General features: G+C 44.3%; 1 protein-coding gene across 2 annotated transcripts in view; it reads right to left on the reverse strand.

Moving 5' to 3' along the window:
* Nucleotides 1–21,830, reverse strand: part of RBM20 (RNA binding motif protein 20) — a 72,960-nt gene that overhangs the window by 38,360 nt on the left and 12,770 nt on the right. Inside the window, exons 2-7 of one of the 2 annotated variants that reach the window (XM_012450197.2) lie at nucleotides 19,139–20,222; nucleotides 17,609–17,670; nucleotides 16,617–16,708; nucleotides 16,208–16,305; nucleotides 3,541–3,681; nucleotides 1,279–1,410 (exon numbers count right to left, since the gene is read on the reverse strand). In XM_012450197.2, coding sequence (XP_012305620.2) covers nucleotides 1,279–1,410; nucleotides 3,541–3,681; nucleotides 16,208–16,305; nucleotides 16,617–16,708; nucleotides 17,609–17,670; nucleotides 19,139–20,222 — 1,609 coding nt within the window. Of the gene's footprint in view, nucleotides 1–1,278; nucleotides 1,411–3,540; nucleotides 3,682–16,207; nucleotides 16,306–16,616; nucleotides 16,709–17,608; nucleotides 17,671–19,138; nucleotides 20,387–21,830 lie in introns of those variants that run through there. The other variant, XM_012450196.2, reaches the window with a different exon arrangement.

The raw sequence follows: 21,830 nt of genomic DNA on the forward strand, positions 1-21,830 counted from the left end.
AGGCAAAAATTTAAAAGTTGAATAAGACAACGGGTTAGCAAGAATGTGGACCACTGAAAACTCTTATACACTACTAGTAGGAGGACAAAGTTGAGACAACTAATTTTGGAAAGAGCTTGCTATCATCTAGGAAAGTTGAGGTAAGCATGCCTTATGATGCAGCATCTCAATCCTAGTTATGTGTGTACCTCTAGTTTGATGCATATGTGCATATATACCAAGATGACATGTTTGAGAAGGTTCAGATTAGCTTTGTCCCTAAAACACCTCAAATGTCCATCAAGGGTAGAACGGATACAGTGTATAGCCATACAATGGTAATGTATATAACAATGAAAATATATAGACATGCCCAACAACGTGGATGGCATTATGTTGAATGAAAGAAGCAAGATCTGTAAGAACACAGCATGATTCCATTTTATAAAGTTCAAAAACAGACAGAACTAAACCATAATGTTTAGGGAGGCATACACAGGTGATAGAACTAAAAGGAAAAGCACAGATATGATTATCGTTGAAGTCAGGAGAGCAGAGAGGGAAGGGTTGAACATGAGGACGGACTCACAGGAGCTTCTGGGTGCTGTCCATATTCTATTTCTTGACTTTGGTGGTGGTTTTATGGGATTTATGAGATCTTATTACTTTTTAAACCATACAATACATAATTAGCCATTTATCTGTGTGTTCTCTTATACTTTGCAATAAAACAAAAAAGAAGGAAAGAAAAGAAAGAAACATAGATCAGCTAAAACAAAAGCAAAGCCTGGTTTGAAACTATTTGAATTCATCCCAGAGTTCTGACAGTGGCCAATTCAGTCAAGGGCTGCTTAGAAGGACTTCTATGAGGCTTAAGACATAAATATGAAGGAAAGAGAAGAGAACAAGAGATCAAGGGTGTGACAGAGGAATAAAAAGTTACTGAAGGTCTGTATAGGTAGAGAAAGTTGCATTCAAGGGTTTATGCCTGGAACTCCCAGCACTTTTCCCTCCTGATTTCTTCCTTTAAGACTTCCCCTGTAAACACCTTCTGGAAAATCTTCCTTGGCTCCCAGGTAGTCTCAAGCGTCTCTTTGCATTTTGTATTTACATCGAGAGCACTTTTCTTGCCATGCTGCAGTGGTTTGCCTTCCCAAGTGAGATCCTCAAAGGCAGTGTGTAATTTCTGAATCTTTTCCTATCCTCTCCTTTCCACCAGCATTTAGGACAGTGCCTCACAAGGAGGAGAAACTCATCTGGTGCTTGTTGAATGACAAAATGAACAAGATAATGCTTTACCTTGAGCTGCAATTCCTTGTATCTCTTGGACATCCGAATGAGCAACTTCTCACCATTGATCACAGCAGATTTTTCTTGATAATACTGGACCATGGCCTGCGCAGCTTCTGTGTAAGCCATCTCTAAAAAGGCCTAAGAAAGAAAGAAAGGACACCCACTGGATCTGACTTTAATGGTATTAAACAAAAGTCAGTAAAAGGCATGATTCCATGTATCTGAAGTTTAAGAACAGACAAAAATAATCAATGGTGACAGGAATTAGCACTGAGCTTCTCTCTGGGGTGGGGATAGGGTACTGATGGAGAAGAAGCATAAAGAAACCTGACATTCTGGAAATGCTCTATGTCTTTACCTGGGTGTTAATTATATGGGTGTACACATGTAAAAAAATTAATGGAATTGTACACTTAGGATGAGTGTGCATTATGCACTGTAGAGTATGTTTTATACCTCACTTAAAAGGAAAAAAAAAGTCAGTAAAAGGGAGAGATCTCTTTGATCCCATCTGTTCAAAGAGACCTTTTTATTAACATCACCAAAACAGCTCATTATAAGATGGCCCCTTCCTGATCCCCAGGGTTATCAGACATTGGTCTTAATTATGTCTGTCTGTCTTGGGATACATTGTGCCATGGAATCCCTCTGAGATGGGAGAGTCCACTAACCCACATTTCCCTGGAGGGACAGTTGCATATTTGGCCTTGGGCTGATCCCTATAAAACTTGCTATTTGGTAGTGATGGTGACAGCAAGAGACACAAGCTTTAGTTATTTGAGTTCTTACTTTCCTTGTAAAGAAAGAAACATTCTCAAACTCAGGGGTTCACAAACCCCTAGGCTTGAAGAAAAGCCATGTTGTCATGAGTTACAGAAAAAGGAAAACTCCCAAATTATGTTTCCATAGCATCTTTCTTCTTTATTTAACTGTTCTGATAAAACACAGAGAAATGGGCTTTTCCACTCAATCTGTGTCTACTGAGAGTTCCAAAGAGACTGTTTTGACTGTGCATCACACCAGTAGCTGGTGTGGCAAATTTGTTGCTGCTATCGTTTCTTGGATTATCTGGTTTGTACTATACTGACGATGTACTGATCCTGATTCCTCTATGCTACAAGGGAAAAGGGGTTGGTGACAGGGAAGCCCTCACTGTGAGACCCTAATACTCTCATTTCCTTGAACTGAATGGGCTAAACAAGCTCATCCCCTTCCTTCTCTCATATTTATTTCTGAATTTCAGATGCACAGCCTTTCTCCGTGCTGTCATAGGCTACGGCATTAGCGTGGGTGACTAAGCAAGATTCTTTAGGGTTTCATTTCACATTCTGCCACCCAGCTTTCTAAGTGCCTCTTTCTTGTTAAACTTTTCAGCACCTCTAGCTCTCACTTGTCAAATGGGAATAATACTTATCTAGGGACTCTCACCACATCAATGCTGCAAGCTGAATTCTGTGCATTTACCCAAAGTAGAATTTCTGAGAAGTAGGAACAGAGACAAGTGAGTAGTCTCACCCCAGGCTGATGGAGAGAGACAGCTAATGACTTGATATGGCTGTGAGTCTCCAAAGTTCATCCTTCTTTAAGAAAAGAATCTCTCCTATGCCTGTTCTTCCAATTCATAAAGTAAAAACATTCATTAAAAGATAAAGTATTCTGATTTCTGACCATTGGGGGTATAAACTCCCCACCTGACTTTAGAAATGAAGACAAATGTACTCCATCCCCAAAGGCTCAGTCAACTCCCACAGGGTAAGGATTCTTAGTTCCTTAGACTTACTAAGCTCACACTCCTACTCTCCTGCTGTGAGACAAAGGGCTCACCTGCTGACATCAAGGACCAGCAAAAATACCTAGTCCCAGGTTCTTGGCTGGCTCCAAATCTAGGCCATCAGATAGGATAAGCTTAGAAGACAAGACTATAGCATTAGCTCAGGCGGTTGACAACACAGTGAAGAGACTCAGTCCATAGATTTTTATTTTAGGGGCCAATTACCTTTTCTATGTGAATGAGCACCTCATTCCAAAGCACCTCCTCTCACCCCTAGGCAATTCACAAAGGCCTGTACCTATCACTAGAAGGATAGAGTGAAACTAGGGGAAACAAAAAAAAAATCACCAACAAAAACGTCTATGCCATGCTAACAGAAGGCCAGCTATGCATCACCTCTTTATGTTAAGAGTGGCTTCTTTCAAAAATTAAATATTTCCCTTTCACTAATGTGTGGTCTGTCGCATACACACTGGAGTGAAAGTACTCAGACCTACCTGATTAGTCGACTTCATGAGGATGTAATTAGTGACCTTTCCAAAGGGCAGCCCCAGGTTAATGACGTCATTCTCAGTGCAGCTTCCTTCAGGGAGATTGCAGATGTGCACCACGCGGCCAGCCCCTTTCCACTGTGCAAACTAATGGGAACAAGGATCAGCAGTGGTCTTCCGAAGACCGCTCCCTTTTCCCTTCTCTTCCAGACATTCCTAATGGCTATCTTTCCCCCAAACAACGATTGCAAAACTATAATTTACAAATTGAATGCAGAAAAAATCCATTCACAGACATACGTAAAATAACAATTTTATTCTATCTCTTTACAGAAGGATTCATGATACATATTTTTTTGAGACAGGGTCTCACTCCCATTGCCCAGGCTAGAGGACAGTAGTGTCAACACGGCTCACTGAAGCCTTGACTTCTGGACTGAGGTGATTCTCCCACCTCAGCCTCCCAAGTAGCTGGGACTACAGGTGTGTATCACTATGTCATAATATTTTTAATAAGTAATAACTTCCAGGGCTGTGGAGAATATGAAGAAATGAGCATATCCACATGTGGCTAGTGGGAGGTTGAGTATCAATAAACTTTTGAGAATATACTTTAGTGATATTACATAAAACAAAGTATACAGAGCCCATGATCCTGCCATTTCACTCTTTGAAATGTGTCCTATAGAAACAACAGCACCCCAATATGTGATGGCTCACGTGCAAGAAAATTTATTACAGTAATTTATTAGGTGGCAAAAAATTTTGGAAACAGCCTGAATGCCCAACAATAGGGGAATGTTTGAGTAAATGATGGTTCAATCATAAAACAGAAAACTACATACCCATGACAAGAAGGAGGTAAATGTGCTGATATAGAATAATTTTTTTTAGGAGACAGAGTCTTGCTGTACCACTCAGACTAGAATGCAGTGGCACAATCATAGCTCACTGCAGCCTTGAACTCCTGGGCTCAAGCCATAGCTGGGACTACAGGCTTGAGCCCCCACACCCAGCTAATGTTTTTATTTTTATTTTTTGAAGAGACAGGGTCTTGCTGTATTGCCCAGGCTAGTCTCGAACTCCTGGCCTCAAGTGATTCACTTTGGTGATATGGAATAATTATAAAGACAGATTGTTAAGTTAAAAGCAGGTTACCAAGTGGTATGTGTGCTATGATGCCATTTTTGGAAAACGAAACAAATATATGAGAAAAAGATAGATGAAGAAAATGTTGTAAAATTTTGATAATTATTGGAATTGAGTGATGGGTATACAAAGATTAATTATACTGGTCTCTACTGTTCTGTATGTTTAAAATTTTTTGCAATAAAAAAAGGTTAAAGAATATCAGCACAGAGAAAGGTATGGAGCATATATATCGACTTGTCAGTGCTGGTTATCTTCAGAGGAGAAGAATGGAAAGGCAATAAAATGAGATATGCTGAACTTTCTTCATATATACCTCATGTTGTCTGACTTACAATTCCAATAAAGAAAAAAGAACATAGAAAAGTTGGTGGGATTCTAATACATATGCACTGACATTCACAGCAACAACCTGTGGTTTAGGGCAGTGGGTTTCAAGATATTTTTAGCTTGGAATCCTTTCTTCAAATAAAGCTTGTTTATCCCAATGTATCCAACAAATAAAAGAGGAGCTCTTCTGGTCAAACCTTGGGGTCCAGCACCCTGGCACCACCCCCACCTGGCAGTCTCAAAGGCACCTCTAAGGAACACAGTTTGGAAGCCAACATTTGGCCCTAATCAAAGCTCCTGGAGGGAGGAAGTGTGTCTGTCTCTTTTGTGCAAACCTTAATGAGCCTGGAATCTCTCGGAGGGTCAAGAATTAGTAACCATAAACCAACCCACAGTGGAAGAAAAGGATATAATTTTCCAAACCTGAAACACATTCTGATAGCATAGCCTACATTTGCATAATCACAATTTTCTATGTTAAACTGAACTTCAACATCTAATTACATTTGATGTGGGTCCGACTCTGCTAAGGTAATACGGGGGGAATGTCTGAGACGTCATCCCTAACAAGGGCTAATACTTGGGTAGTTCTACCATGAGGAGCCCTCATTTGTCTCATCTGAGCTGAAAACAATCACAGTCAATAAGAATTTCCTTTTATGGTTCAGCCCTGAATTGTAGAAGCTTAAGAGTGCGTCTCTCCGACCTCCCACTCTGCAATGTCCAGAGACGAAGCACATTCCCAAAGGCGAGCAAGGATTCAGGCAGCTGCCAAAGCAGCTCCTCATCTCCCTAAAGTGCAAATAGACTCGCCATGAGCTAGGAGACTTTGAGACTGAGCCTGGCTAGTGAGGACTGAACCCTTCTGCAGAGATAAAGGAGGAAGGCTATTAAGAGGCAGAATCTTTGCCTCCCACTAGAGTGAATGTTCACATAAACATGCAGACACAGCTGAGCTTTCAAGCAGGGCAGAGCGGCTGGTCCTCTGAGCTTATCACAAGGAGAGCTGAGGCTGGGCGCTCTGCCTGGTCTCCTCTTAGCGAGGCACGTTTCTGCCCCATGTGACTTTGCTGTGGTTAGCCTGGGCTAATGTGTGCTTGGACAATGGAGCAGACACCCAAGGCAGTTCCGGGCTAATCCTGCTGGTGGCCGGTCCAGTTGCCTAGTGAACAGGCATGAGGGCCAGCCCCTCTCCCATTGTCTCCTCCAGACTGAAAGGACAACTCAAGAGGCTTTTATTGGAGCACAGCACAGCAACTGCTGCTGCTGGGTAGTAGAATAAATGACCTCGCAGCCGCCAGTCACCAAAGAAGAGAAGTATTCATGCTGTAGATGTCATTACCAAAGGCATTAAAATGAATGGGTCTCAATTAAAATTTCCACTCAACGAGACCATCCTGGCCAACATGGTGAAACCCTGTCTCTACTAAAAATACAAAAAATTAGCTGGGCATGGTGGCACATGCCTGTAATCCCAGCTACTCAGGAGGCTGAGGCAGGAGAATTGCTTGAACCCAGGAGGCGGAGGTTGCGGTGAGCCGAGATCACGCCATTGCACTCCAGACTGGGTAACAAGAGCGAAACTCCATCTCAAAAAAAAAAAAAAAAAATTTCCACTCAAATTTTAAAAAGGACATCTTCTGAGTACTTTCTCTTCCCAGATTTTAATCAGAAATAGAAGTTGGATTTTACCAATTCCCTTGTTGTCATTTATTAAGATATAATGAGGTTTTTCATATTCTTCCAGATAATAGTAATTTGGAGCTTTCCAACTATGAGCTACATCAAGAGCAAATGGTTATAGGAGTGCCAAGATATTGATCCCTCAGGCTGAAGGCCAAGCCCCTCCAGTGACCATGAGCAGCTTCTTCAGTTTACAGTAGACCATTTTCTAAGTGAGTCATGAAGTGAAAATCTTGAGAATCTCTGGGTGAATAGTTTGCTGTTGTGTGGTGTCTGGCTTCAGGGCATGTGGTAAATCCTATCCGGTTAGAAAGATAAATTAATTTTTATATGTTCTATTCTTTTGCCAATATTTTATTTAGGATAGTTCATCAGTTCTTTTCTGCCATTGATCGGAAATATCTTTTGGTTGTTGTTAAACTCCATTTAGGTTCAAAACTATAATTGATTCATAAAAGACGTACAATACTAGGTATTATCACTCGTGCCTATTCTCATTACACTTTACATAAACATGGCTATTATTTGCCCTGTGCCCAGTGGGAGATCTGAATGGTGAGGGAGAAAGGGAGGGATCGAGGAAGGAAAGTGAGAAGGGAAGAAGGGGGAGTGAGGTCTCTGGGTGGTACATCAAAGGTACAGTTTGCACATTGGGGGCACTGGCAATCCTGAGTACTCTTGAGCAAGCATCACCATGCTGTGCAGTAATTCCCAACCTGGGCTCTCTTATAAGCCCTTAAAGGTCTTCGAAGGTAATAATACTACAGGAGGCAGGGGGGCTAAACGTTATTTTTGACATTGAAAAATGCGAGTTGAGATCATACTTTGAGTTTCTTTATCGATATGGTAATCTGGTGTTAAATTCGGCCTGAGTTTGCCTCCATACTTTGAGTTCTTATGTAATTACTGCAATTTAATTTAGCACATCAACTAGGTGAAAGCCTAAAGTAGTGTACTTTTGTAACACATAGCTGAGTCTCAGCCAATCACAGCAGCCAAGCTTCAGTTAATCACAGACAGCCAACTGATCAGACCATGTTCAAATTAGGCAAATGCGGAGCTGTAACCAATCAAACTGTTTCTGTACCTCGCTTCAGTTTTCTGTCCATAACTGCTGCCTGCCCATGTGGTGCAGAGGAGCTCTCTGAACCTCTTCCAGTTCTGAGGGCTGCCCAATTAAATTAAACTCTGTTAAGTTTAATTCATTTAAAGTTTGTGTTTTAACACTGGTTAGCTCTTAGCTAATCAGAAAGTCTAATTGGTGTGTCTCTGTCTTTGATTAATAAAAATGGATCACCAGTTAGTTACTCATTAATACAAGTACTTTGGCAGATAAAATCTTTCCAAATATGAAAATGCGGGACAGTGGCTGCTTGGGGTGGAAGTAAATAATGAAAGGGGACTTGAGCTATAAAAAGCTTGGGACTTTCTAGAGGAAAGAATATCATTCTAGAAGACAGAAGACCTGGGTTCAATCCCCAGCTCGGCCACTGATTAGGTACATGGCAGAGACAAACTAGTTTCCTTTTCTGAGCCTTCATTTCCCCATGTCTGGAACAAGGGAGGTGACCTATAGGTCTAAAGTCCTTTCCAGATGTAAAAAATATATATGCTTATGTGGCTCTAAGTTCAAAAATTCCACTCCTCCCAGATGCCTTGACAAGCTAAACCCTCAAAAGCAGGATAATGATAGCTTTCTCCAACTGTGCTCAGCATAAACAGGAAACCCATGTCTTTCCCACTCCCTGTCCCAGTGAATATAACGTTTGTCCTCTCTCTCTCTGTAATCGGCTGTTTAACCATGCATCCATCCACAGGCATGTTCATCTTTCAGACATGTTTGCCTGTGTTGGTGGTAGTCTCATCTTAACGGGACTGAAGATAAGCTCCAAGCAGTGAGCACCATGTTTATGAACCCTGCAGCTCTCTGAGTACTGAGTAATTCTGCTGCCACAGTGCCTAGAAAGAGCTGAGATGATACACAGACGAACTACAGACACCAGGGTCTGGGGCCTCTCCAAGAACAGACCCATGTCAAGGGTGTGTGTTATAGTCACCAGACACCAAGGTCAGGGCAGTGGGAGAATCAGACAGACCTGAGTCTGTGTCTGCTCCCCCTGTGACTGTGGGCCAGTTACTGAATTTCTCCAAGCCCAAGTTTGCTTGTCTGTAAATCAGGGATAATAAAAATTGATTCCATAGGACTGCTGAGAAGATGAAATGCCACCGTGAAAGTCAAATGCTTCGGTGCAATGCCTGGCATTAGGCAGGCTCCCATAAATCATGTTCATCTCCTTCCTCCCCACAACAGTGATTCTGGATTGGGAAAAAATATTGCTGTGATTATGTAAGAGAAAGTTGTATTCTTAGGAAATTCATGCTGAAATAGAAGTGAAGAAGTACAATGTCACCAACCTACTCTAAAAATAATAATTTAGGGGAAAATGCATAGCTGACCAGATGATTGATTGATTGATTGATTGATAGAGGATACAGAGAAAATAACAAAGCAAATGGGGCAAAATGTAAAGGAGTAGTGAAGTGAATCTGGACAAAAGTTATATGGGAGTTCCTTAGGCCTTTTTGTAACTTTTCTGTAAGTTTGAAATATATTAAAAGTTACCAAAAATAAATTTTAAAAGACATACTGTAGGGGAGAAGTCCAGGTCCAGGTGTTGATGGGCTCTGTCTGCTGAGCACCCTGGAGGCACACCTGATGGGTGCACTGGGAACTTTCTAGCAGAGGTCAAATCTCTAAGAGAGCTTAAGTTGAAGGGGTTGTGACCAAACCCCTAATTACCAGGCTAAAGGGAACATCATCCTTTTTCAGCCTCAGGGAGGCTTTAGCCTGCCTGCAGGCCAGCACTGACCTTGAGTACCCCCACATGGGATCAGGGGCCCTGGGTTCTGCGTTTTCACATGCTGAGGCTGCTCCTTTAAAACCAGATGGTGCTTGTAATGGTTCATATGGCTGAGTCCCAGACCTCTCCACTGACCCTCTACTCTTTTATAGCTGGGTAGAAATGCAAAAGAAGCAAACAGACTTGTATATGAAGATTCTGAGACCTTCCATGGCCCCTTGGTGCAGGTAGAAACAGGCTTCATAGATGAGTTCAAAGAAGAGGCCCAAGTTCAAATCATTTAGAGTTGCAATAAAAATCTGGCTTAGGGCAACAGGCCTGCAGGGTGAGAGAGGTCTCTCAAACTGCTTCCTAGAGCTGCAAAGTGTAGTTTCGATCTTCAGTAAACGATTTCTCTGCTCCAGCCTCATCTGTCTTAGATGTGACCTAATTTTATCTGGCACAGAGTCCGTGGGCCTCTGCTGGTTTTGTTCTTAACATGCCTAAGGACAGACATGGCAAATATTTTCTCTCTCATGATTGATTTTGAACCTATCGTGCAGATAGCAAATGGGTGAGAATTCCGTAGCTATGGATCTTGGCTTAACTTGGAGGGTAGACACAGTTGCCTTTATTGATACTCTCAAATATTTTACAGAGCATATTGCTTTTGACTTAGAGTCAATTTACTTTTACTGGTAAATCCATAGGATTGTCTATGGATCTTGGACGATTGACCTGTTTAACAACATCTCTGGAAACTGTAGTCACAAACGTTAAAACTGGGAGGTCATTTGGTACATGCTGTATATGAGGACACTGAGGCCTGAGAGAAGTTAAGGATTTTAATCTGTGTTCAATTAAACAGCGGCAGATTTGTGATAAAATCAGGTGTCACTGAAAAACCTATCAATCGCAGACTTGATAAATTAAGGTAAACACAAAAGTGAAGTTGTAAAATAGGAATTATTTATGTTCTGACGTGAAAAGATGTCTAGAAATCAATTTAAATATGTATCGAAAGCTTATGTTAGGTGAAAAAAAAATAAATTACATAACAGATTATATGACGTTATCTGATTTGTGTCCAAAAAATCACTTTCACGTATAAAACACGCACACATACACTAGCTAGAGAGATATATCGTTTTAACAGAAGCATTTACCTTCACTTTTCTCTGCAAAGTTACTTTTCTATTTCTGTTACTGTTAAGATTGTTTATGCAATGTTCATATTGCTTTTCCAACAAGAAAAAGGGTTGTAAAAAGAAAAGAACAAATTCCAAAACAAAACCTACCCAGATCTCCTGTCTCCCGACTTTGCTCTCTTTGAAAAAGCACAAGGTGGCCTCTGCTGGAGGGACAGGAGCAATGACAGAGCTGGAATGGTGGGGGAGGGGGCCGGTAGCATACGTCACATCAATTACTAGTCCTGCTCAAAGAAGTCAGGAGACCAGAGTGCTCTGAGCCAGGTATTCAGAGGGCCAGGGCAGACAGATGGATGTTCTAGAAACAGCCAGGAATCTGAGGGACAGCCTGTGACTAAACCTCTGGCCTTCCAGAGACATTTTATTTTCCTGACCCTTCATTTCCGTATTTATATAAGCTCCCCAACATGCAGGGTCTTGGTGAGAAAGAAACCGTAAAAACAATGTGTATCATCCCAAGTCAGGGATGATACACTGGCACTAAATAAACTCCAAGGTGGCTGTGAAAACTGCAGGGTGGCTTTACAGGGACAGTCACAGACAAAGTGCATCTCAGGCAGGCACAAGAAAACTATTTACAGGCCGAGAAGGCCCCAAGGCCCCTTCCAGAAACCTGATTACTCTGTTTACGATGACTGAGGCAGCCAAGGAGAAAGTGCCTGGCCTCAAATGGCAGGAGCTTCAGTGAAAGTGAACACACCTATTTCTGGGGACCCTGGAGTGGGATGGGAGGGGCTGGGACAGATACAAATCACCTCACCACCAGCCAACACAGCAGGCAACTGTCGGTGCAGTGTCCCATCTCTGTGAAAAATAAACAAGCCAGCCTGGGCAACACGGCAACACCCCGTGTCTCCAAAAATTAGCCAAGCCTGGTGGCACATGCCTGTAGTCCCAGTTACTTGGAGGCTAAGGTGGCAGGATCACTTGAGCCCAGGAGGCGGAGGTTGCAGTGAGCCATGATCGCGCCACTGCACGCCAGTCTGGGTAACACAGCGAGACTCTGTCTCAATCAATCAATCAATAACAGTAAAAAGGAAAAGAAAAGAAAATGAGAAAAAAACCCAAACAAAAAATAAACATGGCAACGTAACACTGAGATTCCAGCAGAGGTGGGAGAAGTTTAAATGCAGCCAAGTCTGTCCCCAGAAGGGATTGCTGGCAGTGGCAGATGGTCGTTGTGGTCCTTTTAGATTTTGTGGCAGTTCAGATATGTTCTGAAGGCTCATTTCCCGAGTTCCATGTCACTTTGGTCTTCCCTTGCTTAAAAACAGGGAGCTCTAGAGTCAGCAACTGCTCGTCGCTCCACAGACATTAGTGATCTGATCATACAGTGGTGGGGTCCTGGCTGTTCCTGGTTTTACTCAACAAAATGTGTTCTTTTGAAAAGATGTATGTAAGTGGAATCAGACATAAAAACTGCCAGTGCAGGACCAGACCTCACTTGTGGAGGAAAATGGGATTTCTGCGGGGGCTGAAAGGGAGATAACCAGGGAATTTCATTTTCCTTATTATTTATTTTCTGTTTGGAGTTTCACAGTAAGCATAAGTTTTGTAAGCAGAAAAACAATAGAAATGTATATGCAAAAAAAAAAAAAAAAACCTCACTGGAAAACTATCATTTGGCAGCAGAGTAATCACCTCTTATCTTTGGAGGTCAGTGTTTGTAGGCAGAAAAAGAATCAATAGTTTTTCTGAGGGACTCTCCTGCTACTTAAAGGAGGCTTGCAAACAATTTTTCAGGAGTGGATTAATAATTTCTCCATTTCTCAGCTTGTCTTCAAATGTCAATCTTTTTGCATTTCAGGTTTTCCTAAAGGCAGATAAACCTGCATTTAATTCCATTTTTTGGCAATCGCAAACCGGGGGGACCAGAATCTAACAGAAAGATGTGAGTGAACATCAAGCCACTGACAATGTAGGGATTGTCTGGGGCAGGCTTTGTCTTGTCCCCCAGATGGCCTTGGGGAGGCTCATGTGACCAGCAAGACGTCACAGAAGTTACAGTGATAAAAACAGTCACATGCTGCTTCTCCCCTTCCACGGGGTCTGTAGAAAAAGCCTCCAAACATCTGGGTTCATCTTGGGAGATGTGTCGGGGTGCAGAAGAACGTGGATGCCAGGTGTGGCTGCCCTCTTCATCTTGCTCCATGGGAGGCCAAGGCCAGAGAGGTCCCTGTCACCCCCAATGCAGCCTCAGAACCTCCCAAGTGGCTTGTGGGGGATGGGGAGGGGGAGGGGGATGTGAGAGGGGCTTACTCAAGAGAAAGATCACAGCAAGGAAGAGACCCCTCGGATCCCCGAAGAGAAGCTGCAGGGCTTAGTGGTTACAAATGAGGCTTCCAGAGCTAGGCTGCCTAGGTTCAAATCCCACCACCTCCATTTATCAGCTGTGTGGCCTTATATAAGGTACTAAGTGTCTTTAAGCCTCAGTTTCCCAACTGTACAACAAGGATAATAATAGTATTCACCTCACGGAGTTGTCTAGAGGATTAAATGAGCTAATACAAAACAAAAGTGCTAAGAACATAATAAGCACTATATAAACGTTGGCTATTGTTGTTATCATGCTACAATGTCTGGGGCTCTCTGACCCCTGCTAGCTCCCAGTTCAGAAAGCAAAATGTTTCTTGTGTTGCTTCTCACCAGGTTCAAGCCAGATAAACTCCCCATCTCCAGGTGTTTGGAGGATGTTGCACTCAGAGATTCCAGGACTTAATTAGAATCAACACACAAAACATCAGATTGCTTGTGCTTGCTTGCTGGTATGTAATTTACAAGTGCATTCATGGGAACCTCACAGCATTTCTAAGGTGGAGCAAGTGTGACTCTGGGTATTACTAGACAGATTTGTGTAAGGGGAACACTGATATCAAGACTCGGATGAAATCCTATCGCCAGTAGACAGAGCCAGCCTCGGACAGGATGGGTTCCCCCTCTACTCTTTACAGCCAAAATGGGTTAAAAGTGCTCATTACTCAAGAGCAGCCACGGTAACCTCATATGTACTCGACAGTTCCCAAATCATTGTCCCTTATATTATCTCATTTGATCCTCACAAGGGCAGGACAACACTGTGTCTATCCCAAGCCTTGCTCCCACTGTCTGGTGCTGGCCACTGAACCAGAAGCGTGGGCTGTGGGACTGCATGGGATGTTCTGAGACTTCAGGAATCATCAAAACAATAAATTACAAAAGCTGGGTGAAAACCCAGTTGTTTAGTATCTTCCAAAGGCATTATTGTTCCCCCTTAAGGAAACAGAGCCTCAGAGAAGTAAAGTGACTTGCCTGGAGGCACACAGCTGGTGGTTCCAGGAGTAGGACTTGAACTTAGGTCCCTAGAGCCAAGTCCATAGGAAAGGGTCTCTGGCTCAACAGGCAGCACTGGAGGGAGGGGAAGAGGCCTGGGACAGACTGCAGAATGTCCTGCCTGTGTCTCTCTGCTCCCCACCCACTCCCCCTTACAGAGGGGCTCAGCTGATGCCATCTCTTCTGCCCCAGGTTGGAGTCAATCCACAAGGCCTGGCCCCTGCCCACCTGACACCCAATCCAGCCTCCCCCATCGGGGTCACAGTCCCTCTCCCAGTGCCTGGAGTGGGGTCTCAGGGCAGGGTTGTGAGCACAGAGGTACCTTCATGGCCCACACCCCCATCAGGACACAAGGTCATGTTACCAGGAATCTGACCTCAAAGGACAGGCCTTACTGAATTTAGCCCTTGCAGTCTCCTGGGACCAACCTCAAGCTGCCATTGACCTGGGTGTGGCTCTGAGCAAGCAGAGCCCAGAGAGAGAAACCACAAAATTCTCTTTCACCAAAATGTGGGCTTCCAGACAGCCTCTCTCTCGAAGCGTTTCTCCTATTCAACATCACAAATCAACAGACACAAATAAACAGAAGCCTGGGCTCAGGCAGGCCTCACATCTCACCACGAACTGCCTCGCTTTTCCACTTACTCCCCAGAGCCTGAGAGCTGCACTTCATGGCTTGCTGGCCTGAGGTTTTGCACGCCAACACGTAGAGGGGACAGCACGTGGAGACCTGCTCTTGTGAGCTTGTGTTCATTCCCAGGAGAAGAGAGAAAGAGGCTGCAGCAACTCACACCACTAAAACAAAGGCACAGACAAACCCTCCAGCAGGGCTCAGACAAACGCATGTTGTTTTACAGTTTCCCTCCCACTCCCCTTCCTCCTGGGCAGGGGAGAAGAAGAGAAGCCAGATGGGGGCAGGGGGTAGGGTGGTGGAGCAAAACAACTGAAACTCCAGAGAGAAAGGGAGCTGTTACCACTGGTGGAAAAGGACAGATGAAGCTTAGGAGCTTTGGAGGACTAAAGTGTGTATTGTAGAGACAGAGCAAAACTAAAAAGAAAGAAACAAAAACATTATACAGCACCAACCATTTCCTCAAGAGGCCAATAACTGCTACTGGCACATAGTCCTTACTTTCACACACTTCCTAATTCAAATTTCAAAATTATTCTCTCATAGGAAATGGTCCACTTCAATAAAACATCAAATAGTCTTTTTTTTTAAAAAAAAAAAAAAAAGCTCAAACTTTTTTTTCTAAGCCAGCGCTGAACGCTAGAAAGTCCAGGAATGCCTTCAGTTTTAAGGCTTTGTGTCAGCTTCTTTAGTCACGTGTTTCAATACTAGATGAACTGGATTAAACGGCTCTTAACCTCTGTCTGGGGATTTTTTCTAAACGACACAAAGCTAGATCTGCATCTCTAGACCCAGGCATAGCAGGTGGTACTACAAACGCTTGAGGACAAACATAACAACGGAGAAAATGTTTTCATTTTTTTTTTTTTGAGATGGAGTCCCGCTCTGTCACCTAGGCTGGAGTGCAGTGGCGCGATCTCAGCTCACTGCAACTTCTGCCTCTCTGGTTCAAGCGATTGTCCTGTCGCAGCCTCCCAAGTAGCTGGGACTACAGGCACACATCATTCATGAACCAATCTATGGCCAGAAAGTGGATGATCTCCTTGGCTGCCTGAGTCACATGCTCATCTCACCTCTGGTGGTGTCATCTTGGAAACTGGAGTTTGTGATTCCCAGAGTGGAAAATTGAAAGGCACCAGGAATGAATGGGTCTGGACCTCAAAAGCCTGCCAACCCTCTCTATTCTTTAAGATGTTAACATCCTCTCAGTCTTTGGCATGTCAGGTGCATACTGAGCTGGAAGAACACGGTGAAGGGGAAAGCAACAAGCATTTCGGGGTGACTGGCACACAGAGAGGTGTTCAAGGCAGGGTATGGTGGCTCCCACCTGTAATCCCAGCACTTTGGCCACCTGGAATTCCAGAACTTTGGGTGACTGATGCAGAAAGACCACTTGGAGCCAGGAGTTCAAGGCTGTAGTGAGCTATGATTGCACCACTGCATTGCAGCCTGGTTGTCTCAAATAAACAAATAAACTAATAATCATTTTCATTAATTTCTGGAGAAAATGTTTCTATACTCACATTTGTCCCCACGGAAGCCAAAGGAAATGTGGGACTTGACTGAGCAAAGGACCTTGCTGGAATGGGCGCATATGATGTTCCGAGATTTGAGGCATAATCTAAATGATGAATTACACAAACTAGATGAAAACCCAATATATAACATCGAAAGTCATTATTAGGACATAAGCTGGCATAGAAAACGCAACATATCCCCTTCACATATTATTAGTGTTCGGCATGACTTTACCTCTGGACATGTTGATAATCAGCAAAGCTTTATGTCTAAAGTATCTCAGAGAATACCGATGGGCCCAGAATACATAAGAAGGGGACATCAAGGAAGTCCTTGTCATTAAAGACGGGACATAATATGCCTGTGGGAAGCCCATTTCTGCTTCAAGCTGCTGACCTGCAGGGCCTTGCTCACCTTCACTCCCAGCAGGGTGATAAACAGCTGTGCTGTTAGGAGAAGCACACAGTGTTCCCTCTGCCGAACCGAGAATACACCGGATGCCAGCACTGGAGAGGGCGAAAAAGGGAAACCAGCCCTCAATAAGTTAAACAAAGAATTAGCATATGACCCAGAAATTCCACTCCTAGCTACAGACCCTCAAATAGCTGAAAACAGGTGTTCAAACAAAAACCGTACCCAAATGTTCCTAGCAGCACTATTCACAATAGTCAAAAGGTGGAAACAATCCAAATGTCCATCAAAAGATGAATGGATAAACAAGAATGTGATATATACATGTAATGGAATATTGTTCAGCCATAGAAAGGTTGTACATGGATGGATGTACCTTGAAAATGTTATGCCAAGTAAAAAAAAAAAAGCTAGTCACAAAAGACCACATATCATATGACTCCATTTACAGGAATGTCCAGAACAGGCAAATCCATAAGAGACAGAAAGCAGATGGGTGGTTGCCAGGGGCTGGCCTAGGGGGAATGGGGAGTGGTTGCTTAATGAGTATGGAGTTTCCTTTTAGAATAAGGAAAATGTTTGGGAACTAGAGAGTATTAACACTTGCACAATCTTGTGGATGTGCTAAATGCCACTGAATTATATACTTCAAAATCTTTTAAATAGTGAGTCCTATGTGAACTTACTACAGTGAAAAAAATGAAAGCCAGAAAAGGGAGGCGTGTGTGTACACACACATACACACACACACACACACACACCTCTCTTCCCGCCTTGCCCCGGTGTTTTCTGCTTAACGTTCACCACCAGGGATGCTGTAATTTACTTGTTGATTTTATCGTCTCTCCAGCCCCTATTAAGCATAAGCTCCTTGAAGGGCAGGAACTTTGCCTGTTTTGGTCTCTGCTTTTGCCCCAGCACTCAAAACAGCATGTGACACACGGTAAGTGCTCAATGAATATGCGCATGGGCCTATTCTCCTGAACAGCACTTACTTTTCAGAGAAGACCAGGCATTTCTGAGCGTGCAGCTTCCCTTTCACATGCAGCTCCCAGTCCTAGGTCAGAAGGAAAGAAAAGTCACCAAGGTAGACCTGAGGCCATGGGAGGGCAAAGGAGGAGCACAGAGTCACCGGCCAGGCAGGGAGCACAGAGCGCCCAGAGGCTGGACCACCTGCGGACACATCCCCCCACCTGCCGCCTCTCCCTCCTCGGCTCCTCCTCGCACTGTTCCTGCCCCTCCATCTAGCCTTTGCTCCATCGGCCCCTCATCCACACATCTCATGCCCATCTTGAACAGGAGTTGGATTCTTGGACTCACAAGTTGGATTCCCTCTACCCCTCTCAATGGACCCTTGCGCCCACCACCCACCACCCACCTTCCACCCCTTCTCCTTTCCCCCAGGAAGACCCCACCTATTTCATAGGGAGAATCTGGCAGGTAGACTCACAGTGACTTATAAAACCTTAGAAAAGGTTCATGAGAGACAAAATCCTTGAGTACCTCCCAGTGTCAGCTAGTCCCCTCCCAAGACTGGAGGACAGAGGGCATGTCCCATCTGAGCCACAGGGATGCACTTGGATGATGTGACCCAGGCAGAGGTGCACAACATGCTGCAGTGTGACTCACACTCTGCAAGGACATTATTATGCTTTTGGACAGGATGGGAGATGGGAGGCGGGCAGCCCTGTGCTTAAGTGGTGCAGGCTCTGGAAGGGTCAGGCCCACATTGGAATCTCTACTCTGCCACTTCCAAGCTGGGGAGGTGATGTGGGGAGGGGCTGAGAAAGTCATTTCATCTCTCTGGGCCTTGGTTTTCTCATCTGTAAAATGAAAATCATAATAATATCTACTGCATATGAGTTACTGCTGGCACACAGAAAGGGTTTAATATATGGTAATTGGTGTAATTTTTATCGCTTCAAAATATTTCACTGCATCTGCAATATGTTTTTTGGGGAAAATTATACTATCATACATCTCTGTGTGCAGCAACTCAAAGCATTTTCCAACCACCGGGAAGGTGTCATGAGGCTCTATCTCCATTCTGCAGATGGGGAAGCCAAAGCTCTCTATAACAATTTGTCTAGGTTCCAAGTGAGAAGTCATTTGTTCCCCAATCCAAAATTCTGCTCTTTTTCCTTTCTAACTCACTACAATATGGGTACTCAAGAGGCAGGAGCTTCCAGGCATACCACAGCAGAAAAGCCTTCCACGAGAAGGCAGGAAACTCGAGTTCCTGAGCCCCGTCTCTGCAACCCAGGTGGGATCCTTTGCTCCCCGACTCAGCCTCAGCTTTCTCATCTATAAAAAGTGTGTAAGGATTTCTGACTCACCTTCAAGCAAGGGACTGATCCTGAACATTTCTGAAATTCCTTTGGGTCCTAATTTCTATCATTTTAATCAAGAATACTGATGGCAAAATTCTGTTATCCCAATGCAACCATTCCTTGCCCACTGGCAGCATGGGGAAAAGCCTGCCCGGGCTCCTAGCTGTGGCTCCCAGCCTGTCTTGAACAACTCACCTTCAAATCAAACACCTTCTTGTCACAGATGCTACAGATATGCGGCAAGTGGAGGGGGGCCACACCGTGAAAGTCGTTCAGCTCTTGAGCCTGCAGGGGCCGCGCAGATAGCAAGGCCTGTTCCTCCTTGGCCCTCCGCCCAGCACCGATAAAACCCTGTTTGCTGTTGTTAAGCCGACCCCCGAAGGAAGGAGTTGTCCTGTCTGAGGTTGGTTCCTCAGGGTCGTACAGCTCATAGGGCTGGCTGCGGGGTGGAGGCCACATGGCACCTGCTGTAAGATCAGGCTTGCTCTGGCCTGAGAATCCATGGGGGCTTTCCCATTGGCTGTTTGTGCCCTGCAGCAATGGCCCGACCTCACTTTTCAGGCCGCCAGCCTGCTCAGCTGGAAATCCAGCAGCCACATGTGACCCTTGGGAGTTGGGTCCATAAAAATCTTTGGAAAAGGCAGCTTGACCATCTTGCCCTGCGTGACCGTAGTGCCCTTCATAAGTCACACCACCCGAGGTTGAGGCCGAGGCTGGAAGGAAGCTGGGCTGACCATCTGTTTCAGGGCCATATGTCTGGCCAGAGCCGGCTTTGCCATATTCATAGAATCCTGCTGTTGCCGGAGCAGGCCCGGTCTTCCCAATGCCCAAGATGACTGCTGGCTGGCCAGGGGTCTGAGGCATCACCCCAGGGAAAGGATGCATCACCACGGCATTGGGGGGCTGGCTGGGAAGGTTCATGGAGGGTCCTGGGCCTCGCGTCTGGCTGGGGGGTGAAAAGGCAATTGCATTAGAGGGAAACCGGGTACTGGGTATAGTTGCAGCATGTTGGGGCACCCCAGCATGGCCATGAGGGGCACTGATCACAGACGGATGCTTCAGTTGATTGAAGAGAGGCTGGGACATGGCCACTTTGGAGAGGACTTGGTTCAGGACTGTGGCAGCCGCAGTGTTGTTGGTGACAGCTGTCTGTGCCAGCTTCAGCCGGTGGAGGGTGAGCTGGGCCTGCAGTTGAGCCAGTTGGAGGCTGGCAGGTGAAGGAAGCAGAGGGTTCGGGTTACTGACCGAGAACGGGTTCTTGTCCAGGAGCTTGGCGGCACTGCGGGAAGACAGAGGTCTAGATGCACAGCTGGTTTTCAATGAGGGGGGCAAGGGACTGTTCTTCATTGTCTGTGCTCCCCCCTCCCACATAAACAAGACCTTCCCATTCAGGTCCCACATACAAGTGAATCTGCAAAAACCTGTGCTCACACATACACATTTTAAAAAAAAACTCCAATAGAAAAATGTTCAATCTCACTAGTAAGTAGAAACATAAACTAAAACCATTCAAAACGAATATTTGCCTAGCAAAATAGCAATTTTTTTAAATGGCACTCAGTGTTGGAGAGAGAGTGTACTAGGCACAATGTCGATGATAAGCAACTCATACAGCTTTGTTAAAAGATCATCTGGCAAAACGCATTTATTAAGCCATAGTCTTTGACCCTAGAATTCAATTCTGTAACTCTCAACTGAGAAAATGAGCTCAAATGCAGACAAAAATGGATACCCAAAGATGCTCAATACTATATTATTTAAGAGTTCAAAGTTGAAAATTACAAATATCCAACAACAGGGAGATGGGATTTGAGCTGAAGAAATTATAATACAGCAACATAATAAAATATTAAGTAATGATTTACTATTGGTGTTTGCATTTCTACTTTATTATGCAACATTTAGGACATTCAAAAAAGGGTACCCAGAACCGAGCTTAAGACGGAAAACATTCCAACACCATAAATCTCCCTTGGTTACCAACTCTCCCCACCTCACCCTTCCCCATCATTGCCAATGGTAAACACTATCTTGAATTTGCCAAGGTCTCCATTATAAAAAACAAAAACAAAAACACTTTAATGACATGAAAAGATCTATATGCTCTAACGTTAAGTGAAAAGTGCAGGCTTCACAATTGCATACAGAGTGAATCGTGTTTACATTTTTGCCAAACCCATTTTCATCCCTGTCCTCATTTCACATCCAAAAGCAACATGAATTGTCTTCCTATGTGAATACAGGAACAAACAAATTCAGCATCTCCTATACTCTCACAACACGAATCATTTCTGACACTAGATATGTGGGAGGTTTTCTCCACATACCAAGCAAGCAACCAGTTCTGCAGTGGACACCAGCTGGGTGTCCTCCAATTCAATTCTGATGCTATCTTTCTGGAGAAAGCGTCAGATCCCACAGGTTGATGGCTCAGCCCCATAACACTGTCCCCCAACTTGGGATGTCAATCACAAGCCCCAGCTTGTTTTACTCGTACTTCTGATCAACTGGCTGTAAATTAGAGTTAGACTAATTTGCTAGAGAGGCTCCCAGAACTCAGGGAGACACTTAGTCTTACTGGCTTATTAGAAAGGACATATGAAAAGGATACCAATGAACACCAGATGGAAGAGGTGCATGGGGCAAAATGTGTGGGAAGCGGCACAGAACTCCCCTGTCCTCTCGGGCACTCCCGTCTCCAGGAACCTCCACAAGTCCCAGTCCTTCCTGGGTTTTTAATGGAGGTTTCATTACACAGGCATAATTGATTAAATTATTGGCCATTGGTGATCAACTCTATCTTCAGCTCCTCTCCCCTTCCCCAAGGTTAACCCTTCATTCCTGCCATGGCCCTTCCAGTAACCAGACACCATCCTTCATTCCTGCC

The sequence above is a fragment of the Aotus nancymaae genome, unplaced genomic scaffold, assembly GCF_030222135.1.
Source record: "Aotus nancymaae isolate 86718 unplaced genomic scaffold, 86718_ANA_hifiasm-v0.15.2.pri h1tg000010l, whole genome shotgun sequence".
In the NCBI taxonomy this organism is placed as follows: domain Eukaryota; kingdom Metazoa; phylum Chordata; class Mammalia; order Primates; family Aotidae; genus Aotus; species Aotus nancymaae.